We start from the raw sequence: 25,112 nt of genomic DNA, 5'->3' as shown, positions 1-25,112 counted from the left end.
TTATTATTATTATTATTATTATTATTATTATTATTATTTTGTAGTAGATGGGCATTCCTGTTCTTTTTGAATTTTGGAGTTTTTGGATAATTCGCACGGTGGGATCTACACACACATAAAAACCGTTCTGAAAATTGTTTTTTTAAAAAGCGGTTTTAAAAATACATTGAATTTTCCATCGCCATTATGTTCTATATTGCATCGTTGAGTCACTTTGTATATTGCACATAAAGCACACTTAAAACGTTTTATTTGCAACTGTATAGGTGAGTTAGTTATCCCACTTGCTCTCTCACACACCCCTGCTAAATGTTTTGGGGGGGGGTTTCTGCTCAGGAATCTAGACTGCCTTTTGTCCCCAGCCATCCCAAATGGACTGATTATATTTAGTTAGTCTGCAGACAGACTAGGGTTGCCAACTTATTCAATTTTATTCAGGATTCCTGCTACATTAATAGCTGCTTGCCTGAAATCACTTTTAAGAGCTTCACCTTTTCTTTGCTGGGCATGAAGATGCAATGATAGGGAAAGTTTTGTCTGAATTTTTGGGGGGTTTTGTACTTCTAAAAGAATCTGAATCCTGGGCATGTCAAACAACGGCAATTGCTGGTTTTGGAGTGAAGGCTAAGTAGAACTGCAGCGCAGGTGGAATATCTGGATATTTGTAGTTACCCACCCTAGCATTTCAAACATGGACTGCAAGAAACTAGGCATGTGTCAGCATTGTCCTGTCATTCATGTGCCTGCTATCGTTGCTATCCCTTAATTCCTTGTTTGTAAGAAAATAGTAAAAATTATCATTTACCAGATGGACCATTCCACATCCCAGATTTCATGTTACCCTGTGAATGAGACTAACATGTTCAAAAGTGCATGTATTACATAGCTGCACTTATTTTATTTTTTTAAAGCATGATTGCTTAGAGCTTCCTATCAAGTAATAAACACAAACTTTGTTATTTCATAATACATGGTCATGGTATGTGTGTATGACATTCTCTTCCTGAAAATATAAAGTGTAGTTGACACATACAGGTACTCTTTATTTTTAATTACCTCTTTTCAATAAATAAAAAGAGGATTAGATAAATTCATGGAGGATAAGGCTGGCATGGCTACTAAGCCTGGTTGGTATTTATTGTATATATTGCATCCATTGTTGTAAGTTGCCATTAGGGCACATCTGGAGGGACACAGGTCCCCTATCCCTGCCTATATATATATATATGGGGAATATATTATTGCCCAAGAGCTTCTTAAGCCCCTAACTTTGGCTTTAGGGGTTTTTTTAAAAAAAATGTTGGAAATGTCTTTCTCTGCTGGAATGCTGGCAGCTGTATTAAAACTCTATTCACTGCGTTTTAGTTGCAACATTCCAAAGGGTTGAAAAAGCCAAGTCTTTCGTAATTTTCCCCTTGCTGCGATGTAATCATATAAGCATGCATGCATTTAGCATTATTTTATTCATATAAGCCAGGCACAGGCAAACTCGGCCCTCCAGATGTTTTGGAACTACAATTCCCATCATCCCTGACCACTGGTCCTGTTAGCTAGGGATCATGGGAGTTGTAGTCCCAAAACATCTGGAGGGGCGAGTTTGCCTTTGCCTGCTCTTGTTTCCCCCACTAATTACCTTGCTTGACAATGTTACACATTTTGAGAATTTATGTTGCAAATAGTCATTTGTGGTACAGCATCAGACTAAACTTTCAGGGAAAATGGATCTCACCTGTTGGTGCTGCTTTGCATTGAAGACATATTAATGTTGCACCTTAATTTGTTGTTTTGGGACTTGAAAAGAAGAAGGAGGAATGAGGGCGTTGAGGACATAAAATAGTAATACATTTTCAGTCATTCTTCTGCTAAAAAGGTCACGTAGCACAGAAAAGCTTTTAAGCAACATTCTAGTTACAGAATCCATTGAGCTGATTTTGGAGCCGTTCATATTCATGAAAACTTTTTATTCTGCCAAATCTTATTCAATGTTCTAGCATACCACTCTCTGGGCCATCTGATTTCAACAAGTTTTGCAGAGTAGTAAACGTAATGAGTTCATCTTTTTAAGAGCTTTCTTGTGGGAATTCCTGCCAGACATTATTAGACCAATCCCAGGCTGGATTGTCTGACAAACTTTGAGGAAAAGTGGCATAATTATACATAAATTCTGATATCCATCATTACTAACTGGGAATTGTTGTTAAGGAGGTGTGCCTGGTGGAAAGTGTAATCAGAAGTCACTCCTTCTAAGAGTGAACACAGCTGGTGAGGGCCAACAGGGTTACAAAATGGGTGCACTGAGAAATTAAGAGTGAGCACTGTCAGCATACTTGGTGGAACAAGGTTTGCAGAAATACAGAAAAAAAAACCTCAGGAATGAACACTAAAGGTGCAAGAAAACCCAGAAAGTGTCGAATGAGAATGGTGCATGTTCAATTGGTGTTTACCACAGAACATTTAGTGTCTGTTGCAGAGTGGTGGGAAACTGGGGGACAGGGTGAATATAATATTTCAAATAGAGGACATGGCTGGCTGCAACGTCAAATAGGAGATCTTTGCCCTGGAATGTTTTGTTGCAGAGTTTATATTCTCAGCCATGTAAAGGTGAAGGTAAAAGGACCCTGGACAGTTAAGTCCAGTCAAAGGCGGCTATGGGGTGTGGCGCTCATCTCACTTCAGGCCAAGGGAGCCAGCATTTGTCCACAAACAGCTTTCCAGGTCATGTAGCCAGCATGACTAAACTGCTTCTGGCCCAACAGGACACTGTGACGACTGTCAGAGTCACACGGAAACGCCATTTACCTTCCCGCCACAGCGGAACCTATTTATCTACTCGCACTGGTATGCTTTCGAACTGCAAGGTTGGCAGGAGCTGGGAAAGAGCAACGGGAAGCTCACCTCATTGCTTGGACTCGAGCCACCGACTTTCTGATTGGCAAATCCAAGAGGCTCAGTGGTTTAGACCACAGCGCCACTTGCTCAGTCAAGTATTGGTCTTTAAAGGGAACCCAGTCATGTTACTGGCTTTTATATGTAGATAAAAACCTTCGGATTTCTCAGTGGTTGCAAATCATACAGTCGGCTCCAATGCATGAAGACGGTCTCAATGAATTTCAATAAAATGTATGTAGGATTGATTGCGATTTCAAACAAGCAATCAAAGTTTTAATCCGATTCAGTATACATATTTATGGCAGAAACCATGGATCAAATCAGTGTTCAGCATAATTGCCTTTGAAAGGGATTTCAGCATATTTCCTCCCAATCACTAGCAAATGTACATGCTTCCCAAATGCTAGCGCTTTATCCCATTTTGTAAGGGTTCGCTTCAACTAAACCATCAAAGCATTGTGTCTCATCTTTTATTCATATTATTCCCCTTCCACATACCCTTTGAATGATTCCGTACCTTTGAGAAAGTGGTTTAGAAGGCAATTAATAAATTAGTTGTAATATTATCATTATTACTAATTTGTGTTCAGTATGCCTCCCCCATTACTGTTTTGCTTCTATACAGCTCTATTTGCAGTATGGCTGAGTGAAGGAATTAGTCCATTTCTTTGTAAATAAGCAAGGCCTATGTGGCAAAGGCCTATTGTAGCTTAGAGAATTCCCAGGAGTGTTAGGAAAAAATTGTGCTCAAGCCAATGTTGCCAGCTCAGTTGGAATGTCCATGCCTGATGCATATAAGTTTCAGGTTTTGCTCAGAATGCTCAGAGGAGACTCCAATTGCAACTTCTTCCCGTACTTCCCTCTCAAGCCACCCATAGACCACCTACAAGTGTCTTGGTGAAGTTACCAGTGCGGCAGTGATTTTTCCGTCACCTTGACACCCGACGTACTGTAACTGCTATCATTCACACCAGATCTAAGTTAAAGCGGTGTGGGATTGCATCATCTTTAGACTCTCACAAAAGTCACCCAGTCTATCCCATTCCACTTCCTCCATGTCAGAAGCAACATCCTACAAATTGCCCCAAACAGACACAGCGTTGCAAGTCCCATAATATACTGGAGACAACAATGGCTTGGGGTGGTGTGGAAACCCTGGCCTCTCCAGCCCTCTAGAACATTCTCCAGTCAAATTTCTGCTTTGAGACTGGCAAGTCACATTGACTTGTACTACCCCTCTCAAAAACAGCTGATACCAAAATTAATTGGAATTTTTATCTAGTATGACAGCGCAAGCAGTTACATTATCTAACTGAACAGAGCCACCAAGACTCTGTGCAGATGAGAATTCTCATGCCTCTGGTAAGGTTCAGTTTTACCTTACCATTATTTAGTCTGGGGGATGTTTTCATGTATCCAGTATAAATCATTGGTGCTTTAACATTAATTTGAAGAAGCTGTGGTGGTAACGGAATATAGTAGTGGGATGAGTTGGATAGTTTTAGGTCAGAAAGCATGACTAATATCTGAGTAATCCCTTTGAAGAGGTGATTCAGCTAGCTCTTGCAATTTTTCATCTCACCATGGTAAAAACATGTTTTTTTAAGGTCCACAGTGTATTATATCACTGAACAGCAAATAGAACAACAGCACTTGGTTGCATAATACATTTGATCCGCCACTACATTAATCTCAAATCATTGTGATAACATGTCAAGGTTCTTGCCCAGTACTGCTAAATAAAAGCTGTGCTTTTCACACTGCAGACAGAATTGAATTCATTATTTAAATTTAGCTTCTTGTGTCATAGTCACTCATCTGCTAACACAAGCGAGCATGATGCAACTGTCTGAAACAATTTTCCAAAAAGGGCATCTCTTACACTTTGCTTTGGTTCAAAGACTTTGACTGATCTTCATTGAAAGTATAAGCTCAAGCTTCTGTATTCTTTTCTTGCAGCATGCAAAGCTGCCACACATCTGTTTTGGCAACAGCCCACTAGTTTGGTGCAAAGCTGCAGGGACAGGGCTGTTGTATGGCCAGTTATATGAGACATGGTTGCCGCTTCCTAGTCAAACCTAGACATCATCATGGAACCATGGACTGAAGGCTCTATTCTATGCCCTCTTCCTTTGCTGCTGGGCTTGTACATTGTTCCCGGAACCTGTGCTTTTCACCTGGGTTCTTTTGGGGCTCCTCTGCACCAGCCCCAATCACTTTCAGGCTGAATTTTCTCTTAAGTTGTTCCATGTGGGTGGGATGGGGAACAATATCACTCAAGTTGTTTGGATCCAAAGAACTACTTTGTGCATAGACTTACAGTTGCTAACACAGGGTCATATTTGAACATTGCCTTTTCACTTTGAAACACAGGGTATGCATGCGCGCGCGCGCGCGCGCACACACACGCACACACACACACACACCAGAGCTAGCTAGCTTTTGAAAGCTGTCAGTTTCAAAAACTAAGATGTCATCTGAACTGGAGGTTTACCATTCAAGAAACAAGCCTAAAGCCCCAATGGACATGTGCAAGTAATTGTTACAACTCTGGGTCTCAGCCCATGACTTTTAGACTCAAGTTTACAGCAGTTTTATTGCTCTGATTGGCTCCAGGTAACATAGCTCTTCTGGAGGAATCTGTTACTTAGGTGGACAGAGGTTCATCTTGCTTCTTCACTATACAGTCCTCAGCAAATGCTAAAGACACACCTCTTTGCCTTTGAGACCCGAGATGTGTTTTTTTCAGGGCCCATCCTGTCCCTGTGACTTACCAGTTTTCATTGCCTTCAATTCTCAATTTTAAATTGTTGTAACTCACACCCTGGGACATGCTGTTGAAGGGCCAGTAATGAATTTATCAACCATTGTCACAGTCATGGGCAAGTTCATTATATCAACTTTGTTATAGATTCACTAGCTGGAGCCAGATACAAATAGTGACACAAGAGTTGGAGCTGAGTGTCTACAGCACACAATCAGCCATACACCACTTCACCTGCATATACACATACAATTCTACAGTGGAGTTCCTAAATACCATAGTTACCACAGGAGTTTGTCAGAATCCAATTCAGAACAGGCTGCTTTTTGTTGTTGTTGTTGCTACTGCTGAACAGCTGGGAGCGAAAATCCCTTGCTGATCTATTGCAAGTCATCCAAGCAGCCACCACCAGCAGATTCCTTCTACCTACTCCTGTCATTTCGATGAATCCTGCTTCTTATGACTTGGTATGTGGCATGTACAGATACATGGGAACAAAAACTGAAGACACCTATTTAAAAATCTCCCTTTATTGTAAATAGAAGAAATCCAAAGGCACTGAATAGGAATCATTGAAAACACACTTTTTGGTGTGCAGACTCAATATGATAACAACAAAAGCCTGCTTTTTGGGGGGCAGAACTCATTCATAGGATTCCTTTTTCCAAGCAAACAAGACAAAAACGATAGTTATTGAAGTCCCATACAGTACCAGTTTAAATCAGTCAGCATACACAGACAGCATTTCCATTGTTGGAAGACATTATACTTTAGCAATATAAAACTGGTTTTCAAATATCATGCTATGGAGTGGGGGAGGAGGTAAAATATTCACCAGTCATGTTGCCCACCATTCCTAAAAAGTAGCCTGCTTTACTATGGGATGTCTCATGATAAACAGTCCTCAATCTAAGGTCATTAACCTCCAAGGGAGAGTCTACATGTCATATATTGTATTCATTAGTTCCGTTAGTGTCTGAAGGGAACAGACATTTTCCCTAATCTATATCCCAGTGCAGGTCACCCATATTACTATGAAGCCACTGCTCTGGGTGTAGTGTGATGCCCCATCTACAGAAGGGAAATAAGTGAGTCTTCTTCAGAAGGAAAGGGAACGTTAAGCTCTTGGGTAAGTTATCAGAGTCCTTGAAACTCTAGCCAAGTGCTATTTGGACCAATTTTCAGTTTGTGGTTTTTTTTGGAAAAAATCTTCAGGAACAATATGCGTTCCCACATCCGTAAAATCTTCAAATACAAGTGAAGAGCAAATCTGGAGATTCTCAGTCAGGCAATCGTATGCCACCTTGACAGTAAACGCACCCACATGGTATTGAATATGTAGAACCAAATGAGAAATTGAAGATGTGGTTGATATGGTCTTTGCATGATACGGAATTATGAGGACATGGTGGCCCAATGTCTACTTGCTATGGCTGAAAACCTATATATTTCCCTGGTGTACAGTGATCCACTGTATGTGTAAAATGGCTTTTGCCATCAACAGTGGGGTTGCAGAAAAGTTAAGGACAGTTGTGCTCCATTTACAGCAACTGACGAAGCTCCCGAGAAGAAAACCCTGCTGCTATGTCATCTGTTTAAGGTATGTTATGAAGGCAAGTTAAAGATTGAGTAGAAGATATATTATCCTGCAGGTTAAATGACTGAACTAGGCTTTAATGTAGAAAGCAATGCACATTCCATCTGCCTCCACGTGTGACAATTTTCTTACAAGTTACTTAAAAAAACCGGTAATGCATTTATCTTCACAACTGATGCAGCGTTTTTAAAAAGCACAACCTTTAAAACCTACCATGATTGGCATGCTAGTGATAAAATGCAGCATTTAATACAAAATAGCAGTATCAAAGGAATATGGCATTTTACAGAGGCTGCATCAGAACTTCAGAGACTTCTGTGATCATTACTTGAGGGAATGCAAGGGAAAAAAAGTAATTTAAAAAACATAGTGCCAGATTTTCCCAGTGGATTCCTTTAAGTGCTTTGGAAGAAAAGAAATGAACAGTTTATGGTGTAGATTAGCTCTCCTTTTGGCCTACGGGAAGATGAAGGACAAAATAAGCTATTTTGACTTGGGGAGATCTAGGAAGCGTGTAATGGAGCTGAGAATAGTCTCTCAAGCATTCCGAATTGCAGTCACATTTATCTAGGGCGTTTCATCTTTCCAAGCCAGAACAGAACTACAAATCTGGGCACCCATTGACTTTTGATCATCATCTAAAAGCTTTTGGGTTCAAGTATTCCCTCTGCTAGTTCTTTAAGGTCACCATTAGCCATTTTTTTTAAAACTGCAGGAAGTGTAGCTGCATTTTATGAGCCTCAAAAGCCGTTCTGTATCCCATTAATTTTTTCCACTGGAAACAGTGCTAAGCTGGAGCAATAATGAAGCTAGCAACATACTACACAGGATTTTAGTGGCGTTTAAAAAACTTGTAATTTCAAACCACTTGGATAATCTAGATTTAAAATCACTGAAATGACTCTAGCTATATGCATTCTGACTGCAATAACAAGAAAACCCTATCCTCCAGAAAGCTCATAATGTTGAAAGACAAACTAGGCAAGTACTATTTTAAGAACCAAAAGTGGCTTTTCCTGAACCAACAAACTCAGCAGGAATGAAAGAGTTCCCTATTCTTCTGGGGAAAATGCAAATGAAAACAGAAGTCTTCTTTCAATAACTTCTTTCATTCTGTAATTAAGACAATTCCACTTTGGTGGATTTCTTCCTTCATGAAAACCTGATTAATGTATTTGATCCTTCTTCCGATTCCTGAGCCCCTGGAAGTGTCCAAACTACAAAAGGTGACTCCATCCAAGGTGACTGTGGTGTGAGGTTGCCATTAAACACATCATCTATTGAAGCTGCAAGAAAGCACAAGAAGGAGAATTACAACACATCTAAGGAAATAGGCCACTGTAATCCTTTTGCCTACAAAACTGAGAAACTTTCTAATGCATATAACCCAGTAGGCAAAAAAATATCTTAGTCTGGTAATTCTGGAAGAGTGAAAACTTATTTTTAGGCATCATCTGCACTCTGCCTTAAAAGCAGCATCACACCACTTTAAACAGTCAGGACTTCTCCCGAAGGCTCAAAAATCATAGCTCTGTAGAGCTGGAAGGGACCCCAAGGGTTGCCTAGTCCAACCTCCTGAAATGCGGGAATCAAAGCTAAAGAATCCCTGACAGGGGGCCATCCAACCTCTCTTTAAAAGCCTCCACTGAAGGAGAGTCCACCGGCTTCTGAAGGAGTCTGTTCCACTGTTGGGCAGCTCTTACTGTCAGAAAGTTCTTCCTAATTTTTGGTTGGAATCTCCTTTATTGTAATTTGAATCAATTGGTTTGGGTCCTACCCTCTGGAGCAGCAGAAAACAAGCTTGCTCTATTTTCCATGTGACAGCCCTTTAGATAGTTAAAGATGACTATCTTTTCACCTCTCAGTCTTCTCTTCTCCAGACTAAGGATACCCAATACCCTCAACCGTTCCTCATAAGGCTTGGTTTCCAGACCCTTTATCCTCTTGGTCGCCCTCCTCTGCATGCACATTCCAGTTGTCAATATCCTTCTTAAACTGTAGTGCCTAGAACTGGACACAGTAGTCCAGGTGGGGTCTGACCAAGGCAGAATACAGCAGTACTATTACTTCCCTTGATGTGGACACTCTTATCATGGAATCAGTTGTTAAGGGTGCTGAGAGTTGTGAGGTGATCCCTACTTCCCTCACACTTCCCAGAGTACCCCAGATTAGTATTGGGACTCAAACCAAACCTCCATTTTAGTACTCAAGGTTTGGGTTTCTTCAAATCAAAGGATCCAGAAACAGTTCAATCATTGTGACCTGTGAACAGTACAGTGGTACCTCAGGTTACATACGCTTCAGGTTACATACACTCCAGGTTACAGACTCTGCTAACCCAGAAATAGTGCTTCAGGTTAAGAACTTTGCTTCAGGATGAGAACAGAAATCATGCTCTGGTGGCGCAGCGGCAGCAGGAGGCCCCATTAGCTAAAGTGGTGCTTCAGGTTAAGAACAGTTTCAGGTTAAGAATGGATCTCCAGAACGAATTAAGTACTTAACCCGAGGTACCAATGTATGTGGAGATACAGATTTTAAAAATCTCACTTAAAAACACGACACCTACTTACCCCTGGATGTAACACTAAACTTTCTGTCTGAAAAGCTGTTTGACCGCATGTTTGGTTCACTCATTTTATCCAGAAACTTTGTTATCATCTCTTTCTTCTGTGGATTGGTACTGGACAAATTCAGAACTTTCCCATTCACCATAACTGTCCGTTTGCTGATCCCAAACCAATAAAAGAAGTCAAATAAGGCGTCGCATTTGAACTCGTAGGAAAAACTCAGGCTCTCTTTATTGACCAAATGGGCTCCAGGAGGAAAAAAATTCTTTACAACATCTTGGAAATCAAACTGTACAAAGAAAAGAAGGTTTATTACCAAATTTTGTACCTCTTATACCTCTAGTTATGAAAGCCACTTACATAAAAGTTTTGGAATCAGGAATTAATCTTACCCCAAGAGCAAACAGTGGTGCAGCTAGGTCATATTAGACCCTGGACTTAGTAGTCTAACTGGGAGAGCCCTTTAAACAACCATGTTTTATACTTTATAATTGCTTCCACATTCCTGAAATGTTAGAGCAAAAACAAAGGAAGAGCCCTGGAGGGGGGAAACCTCTAAGCACGCGAAGCTTTGCATTTTAAACTTCCTTAAAAGCACAGCACCAGCACAGCTATAGAAATAAAATAAAATGGAATTTGCTTCTGCTGCTCTGATGCTAACCACATTTACTTGGTAATATGCACCATTTTGTTGTAGAAAAGTAATTACACTAGATTTTACAGTAAAAATAAGAAAGCATCTGTAACCACGTACGTGCCCAGTCGGCCACTCGACTGTACAATATTTTGAAAAAATAAGAAAGGATGCTGTGATGACCCAACGTGGAACCTGTTTGCTGCTACATCCATCATCACCTGCACTCTGGGTAGTCATTTGGGAGCCCCTTTAGCTAAACAGCCCTTAGCTACACCACTGAGAACCAAGTAATCTTTGTACACAACACCAGGTCAAGAAAGCTGACAAATAGCCAAGAGCGACGAATGTGATATATAATATTCAGTGTCAATGTCCTTTGGAATTTATGTGTCAGAGGAGATTCCAAGATGGTTCAGCGAATATTGCCCTTTACCCGTCATAAAAAGTTTCATTTGTACCAGACACAGAGCAATCACACAGGTACAGACAGAAAGATAACAGCCATATGTAGGACAACCTCTCTGTCTAACTCACCTGAAGTTTGTAACTTTCTCCAATCACTGAAGATATTATATTGTTCATTCCATTCTCAATCTGTCTTCTCATCTTCGGGTGGCGGGTGTTCACAAGCAAAGCATATGTTTTTTCTAAGGATAGATTAGAAATTATTGTTATTTATTAAAGCCAGGCCTTACTTGTATTTCAGATGTTGCTCTGAAACCTATACAAAGTTTTGCTAGAGTTCTCTTCTCTTCTGTAGACTGCTGCTGCACACCCACACACTACTAAGTTAGCAAACATGTGTGAGCATGGCACACATCTTAATATGTAAAGGGAATATTTTCTGAATCTGTGAATTTGCTTTAGGGAGGCACTGTTATGGATCACACAGTATGTATTATACACCATCTAACATGTGTGTCATTTTCTCACGTTACTAAGTGCATCAAACATACGTCTTGTTTGCCTGCTAATCTTGTAAGATGCAAAGCAATCCTTTGATAGTTACATTTGAGTGGATGTATAACCGCTGCTGCTGTTATAGATCCCATAGTCTCCTATCGTTAATTAAAAGAGTACTGCACATGGACCTCCAGTGGCTGTATACAGGAATTAAGCCACTTGAAATTACACCTTCCAGAAGGTCTCTGCTCACAGGAGAGCCTAGTTCAACACCATTTTGAGCTGTTCCCCATAGTCTCTAAATTTATTTTGGTTCGCTGCAAAAATCTGAGTTCCTATTCCTCTTTTAAAACGTTTTATTGCCATTTGAGGTTAAACTGCTTTATGTTTTAGGGAGGAGAGATATAAGTATTAAATTCAGATTCCATAGATCTGAAGAGAACACTGCTAAACTTGCCATGATTAAATACTAGACTAGAAGCAAAACCAGTGGGCTGCTTGTGTTCTCTAAAGCACATTTATGCATTTGACAGGCTCTGTGAACCTCAACTTCCTCTTTAAAGTAAAGCCGCCTGGTCCAGCCTATTTAAGTGAAAGTTGAGATTCTCAAAACCCCATGAAATGTACAAGAGTAGTCCTCTGATTATGCTTTGTTCCAATATGATTTATTAATCATGACTTATTTAGCAGTATCTTCTTGGAATCTATGTCGCTGGTTTTCAGAGATTAAAGGCCAGCCCCAATCACCTTCCTTATCCTAAGGTAGCCACTCTGAAACCACATCCTTGCTGGCACAACAAGCTCAGCCCATGATCTATTTAATTTTGGTACTCTTTAAACATTTTAACAGGCAAAAAGCCCCAGATCCAGCTTTATGTGCTTTTAAGGTATTTCAGTAAGTTTTGCAGCTCTTGTAGTCCACAGAGAGGTGGACCTAATTGTGATCAAGTTTTCAAATTAATCAGAGTACTCATCCATGGAAGGTCCAGCAGAAACATCCTTATCCAACCAAATAGCAATTTGGGAAACCACCAGCGACCAAAACCGGTTCTGCCACTGTGCAAGCATAATTGTGCCACAGCAGGAGGCATGTTTCACTGATATAAAACCAAACAATATTTTTACATGCTTAAGACTACGTTATAAATCAAAGTTGCCAATCTTACAGGGATGTCAAGGCGCAGTGACAGTTTCATTTTTAAAAAGGCAACGCTGAACTGAATTTAAACATACTGGATTCAAATTCAACCATGGCTCTTCACACAGAGTTTATTTAGATCCAAAATATGCCCTTTAAAAAAAAAGGTTCACTCATAGGTTTACCTTTCGAAGAATTATATTTTGTTCTGACGTTGAAGAAGAATACCAATGGGCGACCCAGTATAGTTTCTCTGTAGTTTTTATAGTCATAGTGGGTGTTGAGTTCTACGTATCTGTTGGGAGAAGAAAGCTGCATTAATGCAACTTAATTGAAAAGCAGGATACAGAAAGTTCCAGTTAAGATAAAGGATTAAAGCAAACTTTGCAGGAAGCATAGAAATAAAATGAAACAAGTCACGATAAAATGTTTCTGTTATTCAGCCACCAAACATAGCTGTCAACTTTTCCCTTTTCTTGCGAGGGATCCTATTCAGAATAAGGGAATTTTCCTTTAAAAAAGGGAAACGGTGACAGCTATGCCACCAAAGACCATTTACGTAGACAGAGAGGTGAAAATGGAGCTGTACTGAAGGACCCCACCCCACAAACAAATTTAAAGTGACTGTGAAGTAGAACCACTCTTGGTTAGGAAACTATTATTTTTGAAGCGCCCAGTATACTTAATTAGGCAGGAATTACCACATCTCCTGTTTTGAAGGCTATCCTTTTCAATGTGACTGTTTGTTAAAGCAAAAACAGCATCATAAAAAGGAGAGAGTAGGACATGTGGTTAAGGATGTGTCACCTTTTCCCTTTACGAAGCCAGGCTTCTGGCGTTTTTAACCTTCCTCTTCAACCATGAGAGAGTTGAATTGGAACTTTACTTAGACCGCAGTCTTCAAACCACGTACTCTGGCGTAGGTCCAGTGAAGTAAAAAGAAGGATAAGTTTAAAGAAAAACAAAAAACCCTTTAAAAAGCACAGGTTTAAACATCTCTGGAAATTGGATCTAGTGCCTACATGCCAGGACTAAGATGCTGGTTTCTGAAGCTATGAGAGTTGGCATCCATTAATCACACATCAGGGATGACCAACCCAGAACTTGAGGGCACCACAGCCACCCTCTGGGGCCTTGTGCATTACCCCTGGGCACCAGGGGCCCTGGATGCTGGTTTGCTGACACTTGTGTATTTCCTGAAACTATTATTATTCTTAATAGGATTGGGGGGTGGCAGACACTTTGATTGCCCTTGACGGGTTTTTCTGAAGGGGGTTGTGGTTAAAACTTGTTCTGCATGTGTGATTGAGAGAGATGCACTTGGGAAGAGGGAGGGAGGGAGAGAGATGTATTTGATGTGTGTGCATGTTTCAGAGAAAGAGGTATGTGTGGTTGTGTTTATGTGAAGTATGTGTGTCTGTGAACACATTATATATATATTTTTCTGGTACTGGGGAATTGCCCCGGTTGTTAGACAGAAACAGTATTTGGGGTGGGGAGCAGGAGAAAACCAATATTGTGTGATTTCCACAGTCAGGACCAGCACATAACAACTGGCTTCCTACAGCAAGTTTGAGGTTGTCCAGGATGTAGGGAGCTGCAACGACTGTCCACTCCCTAATGTAGTGCTATGCCACAGCCCCATGGCAGCCATGTTACATTCTACCATGCTCCCCACTGCAGCCATTTTGTGTTATATACCACAAGCTCCATGACAGCCATTGTGTGACAGGTGCCCAAAGCACTTCCTCAGAATTTGAAACTGATGCAAAAAGGTTTGCAACTCGTGCATGAAGCAGATACGAAGTCCCTTTTATGGTTTTAAACTTTAAAAACAAACAAACACTTTTAGGTTACAGACATCAAAGGAGGTTTGATTGATCGATTGATCTGTTTGTGCACCAAGTTGAAGTTTGATGAGCCTGACCAAACTAGTTTAACCAGAGTTATTTGGTTAGAAGGAATCATTTCTTTCTTTCTAAAAGAGATAAACACATTTAAGCCTCTTGCATTCCACTGTGCTCACAGGGCAGGGAGCAGCTGAATGCAAGGACATGTTAGCTTTCGCTAGAATGCTTAGTGATCAGTCTGTACATTATTAAGCACAAACCATGGAAGCCCCATATGGGAAAATGCATTAGCCCCACAGAAGTCAAGCAGAACTATTTAAAATTCCAATACCCTGGGGCTCAGCTTTATTTCAGTCAAATGCTTGGATAGATCCATGTGGTCGCCTTCTATGGAAACTGTGGTTTAGAGTCATTTTATTATTTAATAAGTCCCCAAACAGGAATAAAGATAGTGTAGACTTGGGGGGGGGGGGCGAGAGAGAGAGAGAGAGAGAAGAAGGTGGGAGGCAGAGGGGGATATGGTAACAAAAACAAAAAGCAAACTTTTTCTGCTTTATATTACTAGACCAGTTCAATACGGAATACAGTACACCATTACTGCTGCTTCTGTAAACACATCATCACATTTGTTAAGACAAAGTGGTTTGTTTTTCCCCAGGCAGGCCAATTTTACTCGATTTCACACCATATAAACCGCTAATCCTGCATGGGTTCAGCTATTTGGAGGAATATATTCCTCTTAACGGCTCGCCATACGATATAGACACATCTTCCCAGCTTGTATCTCCCCAGCTACAGTTTAAAACTAAAATTGTTAATGCATTGGAAGTACAGAGACGGTACAATAGACAAGCCAGATTCATTTCCCCACTTCAGCTTATAATGTGGTTGTTGGACTGTGTAAGGTGGTAATGTAGGATACCAGTCAGACACAGGAAAAGTTGGATGGGTGGTACAGTAAGGAAATACACATGCTCCCATGAGTCAGTGTTCTGGCTGAACCACAGTCATGCTGTTTATCCCCCTGAAAGTGATTAATTTGAAATGTGCTAGATACAAGTTAGTCCGTGCAAAAATTGTACTCCATTTCTTAAATGCCAATTGCAAGGCACTGGAAAAGACGCAAGTCACTACGTCCTTTTGAAAACATCATCTACCAAGACAAATGGGCCTAATTTTCCACCGCTGAAAATCAGCGTAGCTGGTAACCAAGCAGATGTTTCTAACCACTATTTCATTTTAATTTATGCTCGTTTTCACAAATATTTGCCCATATAATATACATATACCAGAATCTTAAATCTTTCAGAGTTGGTAAAAAGGTAAAGGGCCCCCTGACAGTTAAGTCTAGTCACAAAGGACTCTGAAGTTGTGGCGCTCATCTCGCTTTACTGGCCGAAGGAGCCAATGTTTGTCCGCAGACAGTTTTTCCGGGTCATGTGGCCAGCACGACTAAGCCGCTTCTGGCAAAACCAGAGCAGCGCACGGAAACACCGTTTACCTTTCCACCACAGCAGTACCTATTTATCTATTTGCACTTTGATGTGCTTTCGAACTGCTATGTTGGCAGGAGCTGGGACTGAGCAACGGGAGCTCACCCTGTCACGGGGATTCGAACCGCCTACCTTCTGATCGACAAGCCCTAGGCTCAGTGGTTTAGACCACAGCACCACTCGTGTCCCTTTCAGAGTTGGTAGCTCATGTCTAGTTGGATTTTGTAAAGAAGAACTTATAGCAAATTCTGCCATAAAATGCATATTTATAAAGTGTTGCTTTTCATGCCCACAACATCCCTTGAACTTTGAATTTATTGTGATTCATGCTTTTATACTGTATTTTATGCTTTTTTTGTTGTATCACAATTAAATGTTTTAAATCTGTTGTTAGCCATCCTGAGCCCGGTTTTCTGAATTAGGAATGGTGGGGTATAAATAAATAAAAAAAATATTATTACTCTGATTGTTTTATATATATTTTTAAAGGATTTTGACAGATTGGCCCTTCTCCACACCTAATTATTCTGCCCCTCTTCCCAGTGCACCAGTGCTAGTATTTAAATTGGTGCAAAGACAGGAGGGGCATTACTGTATATCACCCATGTAAACCAGTGGAAAATCCTGGAAGTACAAATATCAATGAGCTGTGGGACCCACAGCAGTTATAGCCACTGAGAAAAAGGATAAATGGCTGCTTTTAGGTGTCAATATACACATTCCTGACATCTTCCAGAAATGGCTAGAAAGATTAAATTTGGGGCACCTCTGGACAGGGGACTCAAGAGCATATTGCAACTTTAAGCTTGGCACGATTAAAGTGCTTTGTTGTCCTAGTGCAACAAAACCACTTACGGTAATTTTTTAAAATGGAACTTTGTGTGGTTTGGAAAGTTGAAATCCACTGAGAATTGTGGGATGAACAAATTGTCAATGGAAAAACCTGCAAACACTCCACAAGCAAGTTGGAATGAGTGCTCAGTGAAGTCCGGATGATAAAGATGAAAAGCTTTGAGTTTGAATGCCAACAAACAGGTCATCTGGAAAAGCCCTTGGGATTTTTTTAATACTGAGCTGGGGGCAGGTGGGCGGAGAGAAGGAATTGTCCCATACTGGTACTTGCCTCCTCCCCTGTAAAAGGGATTTAGGGCATTCAAACTGGATAGCAATCCCTACAGAAAGCTTTGGGATTCCTAAACATGGAATGAATAACCAAATTTGGGATAATAAATAAATACATAATTATTTCAGCTTTAGATTCTAAATACTGGAAAACTGTCATTTAAACTCACTGCCACAAATTCAAAGAGTGTTAGCCAGGCCTAGCAACCATCAGTTTTAAATAACCGCTCAGATTCGTTTTCTCAATAATGTAATGTTAACTGAGCCAGACCCTCTAGAGACATTCCAAATAGTGTCTCACACCCAGCCAGTCTTTTTCTGTTCTTGTATACAGTAACACTGCAGAGTGCCCAAGTGCTCAGATCACAAGGCAAAAGTTGCAGCTGAAGATTCCCAAAGGCTATGATGCATTCTTTTCTTTGCCGTCCGGTTTTTCAGCAAGAACAGCTTCACAGAGCCAGGTTTTAGCAAAGGAAGAGTTTCATCCCCACAACATTGGTTTTAGAGAGGCCAAATCATTGCATTGTAGGCCTGACAAAACAAAAGAACCAAACAGGATTTCAACTTGTTCTTTTAAACAACCAGAGTAAATAAGAATAAAAGGATAAGCTGCCACACCCTGTAGTTTTCATTGAAAGAGAACAAGTCTAAATAACAAAGAGGTTACACATAAGAGAAGGTAGTTGCCCCAGAATAAGGAAATATATATATTTTTTTAAGCCTCTAATTGAGGAAAGCAACAATATGAAAAAATTAAGAACTTAGCCTATGTGGCAGCATGCCCGCCACTGCATGCTCTTGAGGAAGGGGCTGTAGTTCTTTGGTAGAACGGGTGCTTCACAAGCAGAAAGGCCAAAGGTTTAATCCCTTTCAGACATCAATCTGAAACACTGGGAGCCCCTGCCAGTCAGTGTATGCAATACTGAGCAAGATGGTCCGACTCTGTATAGGGCAGCTTCCGCTGTTCATATGCCTATTTCTCCAGGCTGCAAGGCCCTCTCCATCTGCTTGGATGGGACAAAGTGTCCTAGGCTCATAGAATTGTAGAGTTGGAAGGAAGTCTGATATGGAGTCTCCCATTTGAGAGTTGCTACCCTGAAATGATCATAGAATTGTACAGCAGAGTTGGAAGGGAACCCGACGATCACCCCCTGCAATGCAGGAATATGCAGCTGTCCCAAACTGGGATCGAACCTGCAAAATTGGCGTTATCAGCACCACACTCTAATCAACTGAGCTACCGTAACAGAAGGGGAAAGCTGGTCCCTGAAATGTCCCATGTTTTTCCTCTTGCCTCCTCATTCCCTTTCTCCTTATGTGTCATGTCTCTTAGACATGAGGCTTCCTTTGATGACAGCTTGGAAACTATAACTAGGGCAGAATTCAGCAGCCAGATTATGAACTGGGACTAGAAAGTCTGAGCACATGACACATCAATCCTGGCCCGACAGCACTGGCTACTGACTAGTTTCTGGACTCAATTCAAAGAGCTGGTTTCAACCTATAAAGTCTTATGTGGCTCACGATACCTAAAGGACCATCTCTCCCCATATGAACCAACCCAGACCTTGTGGTCTTCATCAGAGGCCTTCCTTCATGTACCTCATCTGAGGGTGACCAAACAAGAAATGGACTTTTTGTAGGGTGCCTCCCCACCCCACCCCCCGTATGCAAACGGCTCTTCCCAGGGAAATATGCCTGGTGGCGTCATTATATCAGTTTTTTAGGTGCCAGGCTACGACTTTTCCCCGCACTCAGGCCTTGGTAACTAGGCTTCCATGGTGATGACCAGCTTAGATGCTGCCAAGAAGTTCAGAAACAAGGCATGAAAGATATTACTATTACTGTAGGGTTGGCCTTCTGAACCCTGTTGTCAAGTTAGCACTGGAAAATCCCGAAGCAGTAGGGGGCAGAGAAGCATGCAGACTGAGATCTGCAAGACCTCTGGTGGTCTGTAGTGGCTCAGCAAGTGTTTTTGACTCAGCAGCTTAACAGAAACAGCTGAAACAACAAAGAGGGGGGGAAAGGGTCCTCTACAATAACTGGCCTTGTGCTAATCCCTTCTCTGTCTGCTTTGGCGTTTTCAGATCAAGGAAAGAAATCCCTGGGCTCAACATGTGTTCAGAGGCATCCTGTTTCTTAGATTTTCTTTTTAATGTTCAGCAGAAACCAAGTTAAAAAGGAAAAACTTAAAGGGAGTGAAGCACTGTAGCCTTGGAGGGGTTGTGGGTGGCTGAAGGGATCTCTAGGTCCTGGGAGACAGCCGATGATAGTATCAGACCTTGGTCTCTCCCGAAAACTCAGGGGAAATGCCCCTTTCCCTCAGTTCTAAGGCCACATTCGCACCCACCTACGTTTAAACCACTATGATACCACTTTAAATGGTCATGGCTCCCCATAAATAATTATGGGCCCTGTTGCTAAGAGTTGTTAGAAGACCCCTACTAAAGTCCTCTCCCTGAGTTTCCTGCAAAGAGGAACTGATTGATAAATCACTCTGAGAATCCTGGCTGTGAAGGAACATGGGCTTCCTAACAACTCTCAGCACCTTTAACAAACTACAGCTCCCAGGATTCTCTGGGGGAAAGGCATGACTGTTTAAAGTGGTAGCAAAATGCACATATGCATGGGGTGAATGGGGCCTAAGTTTATGTCCTCCTAAAATTTCCCATCTGGTTCCGGTTGGTGAACCTTGAGAGTTCTAGTATGAAAAGCCAAGCCTGATGTCTTTTCTAATGCACCCCACAGAGGAAAAGTGGTGGTGCCCAATTAACCACTAATGGACCCTTCGGATCCCCAAAGCCTGAAGTCCCTTGGATACTCTTTTCCAAGATGCTGCCTGGCATTCACGCTTATCCAATACCCAATGACCTTCTCAATACTTCATTTTTTAAGAATTGACCTTCCGACCTTTGTATGATGACACACCTTTAGTAATTGCCATTATCAGTCTTCATATGTGCAGGCTGGGAGCAGGAAAGGGAAAGGCATATTCCTCATGCTCAGGTGCACACGTTTATTAACATTTCACATGTTCCAGAGCTAAGCCATAGTGCTGAAAAATTTCCATCCAGAGAAAAGAGAGCAAAGGAGCTTCAAATACCCAGTAAGGTGACAATAAGAAGAAGATGGAAAATGAAGTTGGTACGGGAGTAAGATACTATTGCTGTTTGAAAGAGCAGGCAGTAGAAGATAGCTATCTATATAAAACCCTCTAAGCAGTTTCCATAACCCCTGGGCTAGGGCTTAATGGGGAATGGCCCTCCCAGCTAAATGATAAGAGTATTTGTTTTCCATGCAGAAGACCCCTGCCTGAAACCCTGGGGAGCAGCTGCCAGTCAGTGTAGACAACAGGGAGCTAGATGGACAAATGGTTTGACTTGGTATAAGGCAGCTTCCTACGAACCCACACCTATTTCATCTCTTTCCAGCCCATTTTCACAACAAACCAACCAGGTCAGAACAAACACCCCCCAAAGACTACTTACTATACTGCAATAGTTTCATACCACCCGCCATAAATCCAGAGCTTTTATACTTTTCATCTAGGTTCCGGCAACCTCACAAAGTACCAATCCTGCTTCTGGTCTAAGATGAGCTATAGGGGTTTGGACCTGCAAATAAGTCTCTCTTTATTCTCGCTCCCTCCCCACAAGGGCTCCAGTGCATTTGATAGCCCGCATGGCATGTAACAATTCAACAGGTGTAGTTTCCTAGCTAGCAGGGCGGAAGCCTAGATCTGCTAGACTCGCTGGAGGCATCACACCCACTGCCCCAAAATGATGCTAGGAGAAGAAACTGGGTGCCTCCCCCCCCCCCATCCGGGAATGAAGTTCTACCTCTTGAAGTAGTCGGTGAGCTTGCAATGGTACTGCCCGTCCACGTGGACGGAGCCGTCGCTGATCACCGTGAAGCCGCCTCCCAGCCGCCGGCTCGGCGGGCTCCGCACGGTCAAGGCGCCCCCCGCCAGCTGGAAGGACTCCGGCTGCAGCAGCGCCAGCTGTTGCAGAGGCAGCACAGCCATCTCGCAGTTGCACGTCCGCAGGCTCTGCAGCTCCCCCGACGAGACCGAGGTCAAGCTGGGCCGGACCGAGTTGCACGAGTCGGACCCGCTCCAGACGGCCATGGCGGCTGAGGAGCAGCAAACGGGGGCGGGGGGCGAGAGCAGGAGCGACGGGCTCTGCAAGGCACTGCTAGCAAGCGGCGTCCGCGCGGGCGAGAAAAGCGCTTCGGCGCAGCTCCGCCTCCGAGCCGCCGGGGAGCGAAAGGGAGGCGGAGCGAAGGGCCGACGGCAGCGGCAGGCGCCTCCCCGCCTGGGGGCAAAATCTGCAGAGTTTAGGCGGCCTTGGCTTGCAAACTTGGCCTACCAAAGCAGCGGTGAGCAATCGGCTTTCTCCGCCCTCTCCGTCTCTTTCCCCTCTGGGAGTCACGGACCCCAGTGTGGCCTTTGGAAGCCGCCAGCGGCGCGGCGCGCTTCTTATGGGGGTGTTATTCTTGTCTGCAGCAGCACAACTGGACGCCTTCCTCTGCCCCAGCCCCCGCTGCAATAAAACATCTCTCTCCTCTGTGGGGCTCTGCAGCAACAGCAGGCCTTGTTGGCGCACTCCTCCATTGCCTCCTAAACAAGCTGTAGCTTAGGGCCCCAAGGGGGCCCCCCAAAAAAATTAAAGGGAAAAAAACCGGGATGTACATTTCCAAAATATAAGATAAAAAACAAATAAAATAAAACCTACATACAGCAACAGTGGCAAATGGCTTTAGATACCTATTAGGTCCATAAATTGCCATATAGCATATATTCAACACAAAAAAGTGATAATTTGTTTTTGACAAAGGACAGCTGGACATATAAAGGGCCACATTACCTTCATTAGTTTAGGGCCTCATCAAACCTAAATCCAGCCCTGCTCCTGAGACAGATAGGTGCCAAATATATTTATTTATACCCTGCCTCTTTCCCCCTAGCAGGACTCAAGGCAGCTTGGGGGGAAAAAGAACAGGGGTAGAATTCAAACCATATAACATACAACATCTTTTAAAACCACACAAAGAATTACAATAAAAACAGCACAGCGCCTTCCATTAAAAGCAGTTGGTTCCCAAAAGCCTGTTGACACAAATCTGCACAAACTTTGATTATGCTGATCTACAAGTCCCTTTTCACCAGTCAATAGTATCCACCCATGATATCCAGCAACCAGAGATCAATACAACCAATGCCACAACTGGAAAGCAGGGAAATGCCCCATGTGCAAATCAAATAACTCCAGAAAGCTGGCCAAGCCACCACTTTTGGTTTGTCGAAAAAGAGGAAATGCCTCACCCAAAAGAGGGCACAGATTTATTTACAGTCTGCACATGCTACTTTTTATGCATAGAAGTTTGTTTGGAAATATTTGCAATAACATTAATAGAAATATGATTACCGGTAATTGCCCCGTAGGGGGAAAGTTAACCAGGTGAGCTGTGTGCCTGCTTCCCTTGCTGTTCAGGTGCTAACCATTGATGGGGAATTTAAGTCCCTTGGTGCTGCTATTGCTGTTTAGGTTCTTCATCTTAAAAGTGGACTGAGACTGGACAGCAGCCCCTTCAAAGAGAGGACACCTTCAAACAGAGTTCTGTCCTATGTAAAGTAGGGCACATGGGCACCCTAATTATGTTAAGCACACAGAAGATATTTCCCAAAAAATCTGTCTATTAGCTGGGAATAGATGTAACTTAATAGATGTAAACATGTTTTCTTTAAAAAGGCTAAGAGATTATAGCACAACAGCCACCACTCTTTCTGAGTTCCAGATGGGACAAGCAACTTATGTCCTTATGTCCCACCTGGAAAACGCCCACAAAGAGTTTTGTTATGTACTGAGTTGAATAGGATCCAAACTGCAGCAGTCTGATTGGTCCTAGAACAATAGGCTCCAAAAGGCAGCAGTCTGATTGGTCCTAGAACAATAGGATTCAGAATGCAGCAGTCTGATTGGTCCTAGAACAATGCAGCAGTATGATTGGTTAGCAGGAACCACCCAATCATGCTCCAGATAGAAGTGAATCCACAACCTGATTGGCCTACAGTAGAATCCTGGAATTAGCCAATCATGTGCAGCCCATTGTGTAAATAATGTATATAAAGCAGATACTTTGAGGGGACATTCATTCATTCCTCCTCACCACTATGAGCTGAATAAAGAGCATGAAATCACTTTGCGACTCTGAGTATATTTCACTGGCGACGAGGATGGGATCCCGCTGAGCTGACTGCCACACACAGCACCGCAGCACCGCCACCTGCCGCACCGCTGCCTCGCACCGTGTATCCAGGCTTCAGCTCCGGGACCCAAGGAACTCAGAATGGCAACCGACAGCAGCTTCTCGCCATTCAACCCAGCATCTGGAGACTGGGAAGCGTACGCCTCCCGTTTCACCTTCCTCCTAGAAGCCAAAGGGGTCACCGATGAAGAAGACGCCAAGAAGAGGGCAATATTCTTCAGCGTCTGCGGAGAGGAGACATTTGAAATCGCCCGGGCTCTCCTTGCGCCTGAAGACGTCGCTACTGTTCCATACAAAACAATAATGGAACAGCTGAAGGGGCACTTTTCGCCACAGCCCTCAGTGGTGGCTCGTCGAAATGCCTTCTACGCAAAGCGGCAAGCCCCTGGGGAAACCATAACTGGGTTTGTGACCTCTCTCCGCCAAGCTGCCCGGTTCTGCAACTTCTCAGAGCTGGAGAACATGCTTCGTGACCGCCTCGTCGGTGGCCTGAAGGATGAGAAGCTGCAACGACGCCTCTACGCTAAGAAGAACCTAACGTTCCAGGTCGCTCTGGAGGAGGCCCTGGCAACGGAAGCTGCTGAGAGGTCGACGCAAGAGGCACGGCTGAGCCAGCCGTCCCAACCGAGGGTCCACCACGAAGACCTCACCAACGACTCGGGATCCGACAGGGAGGAGGTGTACCGAGTACAGCAGCGCACTCAAGCAGCCCACATACCACAGCTGCCTCGACGAGAAGGAGGGAACTGCGCAAGCTGTGGAGAAAGTCACGAGAGGAGGACCTGCCGTTTCCGCAACGCAGAGTGCAGGCAGTGCAGAAAATTGGGACACATCGCCCGGGTGTGTCGGGCTCGGCCCACCCGAAGCCAGGCATCAGATGACCAATCCAAGAGCCCCAGGTCCCGGGGCCCAACGCACCAAGGCAACTCGACGGAGCTCACAGACTTCCAGGTATACCAGTTGCCCCACCCCAACGTAGAGAAAATTTATGTAGAGGTACAGATAGAGGGGGCCCCATGCCGCATGGAGCTTGACACGGGTTCAACTCTATCCATAATCTCGGCAAGGACCTTAAGGAAACTGTGTCCTACTGGGGGTCCCAAACTCAGGCCGGCCCCATTCACCCTCCGGGACTTCCAGAAACGTAAGGTCCCCACAATGGGGGTGGGGACCTTCAGGGTGCAATACCGAGGGCGGACGCGGCAACTGGACTTGCTTGTGGTCAAGGGCCCCTACATTAGCTTACTGGGGTTGGCATGGTTTGGACCACTGGGACTAGCCATCACCGGGGTGAACCACATGAGCTTACAAGTGGACGTGGACGCCATATGCAAGGAGTTTCCGGGGGTTTTCGATGGGAAATTGGGACAGTATACGGGCCCCCCCATTGCTCTACAGCTTGACCCCGCAGTACGACCAGTCAGGCTCAAGGCCCGCCGGGTCCCATTCGCCCTGAAACCCCGTATAGACGAGGAATTGGACCGACTCGTGGAGCAAGGAGTGCTGGAGCCGGTGCCTAATGCCCCCTGGGAAACCCCAATCGTCACACCCGTCAAGCCTAATGGTTCGGTCCGCATCTGCGCAGACTACAAATGTACCATAAACAAGGCCCTCATGGCCCATGCATACCCAGTGCCAGTGGTCAGCCATGTCCTTGCCACCCTGGCTGGGTCGAAAATTTTTGGCAAGCTGGACTTGGCCCAAGCATATCAACAGCTGCCAGTAGATGAGGCCACAGCAGAGGCACAGACGATTGTGACGCACAGAGGAGCGTTCAGGGTAAAGCGGCTGCAATTCGGGGTCAGCGTGGCACCAGGCATATTCCAGAATCTAATGGACTCTCTCCTTAAAGGGATTCCTGGTGTCACCCCCTTCTTTGATGATG

The 25,112-nt window shown here is 43.4% G+C and overlaps 1 protein-coding gene across 1 annotated transcript; it reads right to left on the bottom strand.

Annotated features, from left to right (window-relative positions):
- Positions 1–6,858: 6,858 nt before the first annotated feature.
- On the bottom strand, positions 6,859–21,145 carry MEDAG (mesenteric estrogen dependent adipogenesis). The gene is made up of 5 exons (XM_081859944.1): positions 20,800–21,145; positions 12,681–12,790; positions 10,989–11,101; positions 9,821–10,106; positions 6,859–8,536 (listed from the first exon to the last, which is right to left on the bottom strand). The coding sequence occupies exons 1-5, from the start codon at positions 21,084–21,086 to the stop codon at positions 8,403–8,405; spliced, it is 930 nt and encodes a 309-aa protein (XP_081716070.1). The 5' UTR covers positions 21,087–21,145; the 3' UTR covers positions 6,859–8,402.
- Positions 21,146–25,112: the final 3,967 nt, after the last annotated feature.

Source organism: Podarcis erhardii (genome assembly GCF_964252035.2).
Source record: "Podarcis erhardii genome assembly, chromosome: 4".
NCBI lineage: Eukaryota > Metazoa > Chordata > Lepidosauria > Squamata > Lacertidae > Podarcis > Podarcis erhardii.
Note: the sequence above shows the minus strand (reverse complement) of the source record. Positions and strands in the feature narration are given on the sequence as shown.